This window comes from Nannochloropsis gaditana (genome assembly GCF_000240725.1).
Source record: "Nannochloropsis gaditana CCMP526 unplaced genomic scaffold scaffold801, whole genome shotgun sequence".
NCBI classification, from domain to species: Eukaryota; class Eustigmatophyceae; order Eustigmatales; family Monodopsidaceae; genus Microchloropsis; species Microchloropsis gaditana.
Window position 1 is genome coordinate 6,565 of NW_005803152.1, and position 650 is coordinate 7,214.

Consider the following 650-nt stretch of genomic DNA (forward strand, 5'->3'; position numbering starts at 1 on the left):
GGGGGCCCGCCGCACCTTTATCGTCAGAGCGCTCCCGGAGGACCTCGACCCCCCCAAGGACGCCAACGACGCCCTGCTTCGAAATTTGAATTTGGAACGGATGATTCAAAATGCGCAACGGCTCCCCGACACGCGTGTCATCCGTTTCTCCGACCTTCGCCCCTTGGTGTTTGACGAGCTGCGGAACCGGGACAAGCACGAAGGCGTCTCGGCCAAGTCTTTCCCGGGCCTCATGGCGCTGCTGAAAGGCTTCCGGAAGGGGGAGATGACGGTCTTGACAGGCCCCACGGGCGCGGGGAAAACCACCTTCCTCTCCCAGCTCTCCCTGGACCTGGCTCGGGGGGGCATGAACACGCTGTGGGGGTCGTTTGAGGTGCAAAACGTCAAGTTGATCGAGAAGATGATGCGGCAATACCACGCTGCCCCGTTGCCCATGGGGGATTTGAAAAGCTTGGACGCGGTGGCCGACCGGTTTGGGCAGCTCCCGCTCATGTTCATGCGGTTTCATGGCAGCTCGAACGTGGAAGAGGTGGTGGATGCGATGGAATACTGTGCCTATGTGCATGATACGGAGTTGGTGGTGCTGGACAACCTCCAATTCATGATGGCCATGGGGAGCCGTGAAGGGGGAATGGGGGGGGGGAAAGGGG

General features: G+C 60.8%; 1 protein-coding gene across 1 annotated transcript; it reads left to right on the forward strand.

The window, feature by feature from the left end:
• Positions 1 to 404: 404 nt before the first annotated feature.
• Positions 405 to 626, forward strand: NGA_2047600 (uncharacterized protein; the record flags this gene model as incomplete). Its single annotated transcript, XM_005853637.1, has 1 exon — positions 405 to 626. A coding segment is annotated over one exon (222 nt), but the record flags the coding sequence as incomplete, so codon positions are not given.
• Between the last annotated feature and the right edge of the window lie 24 nt (positions 627 to 650).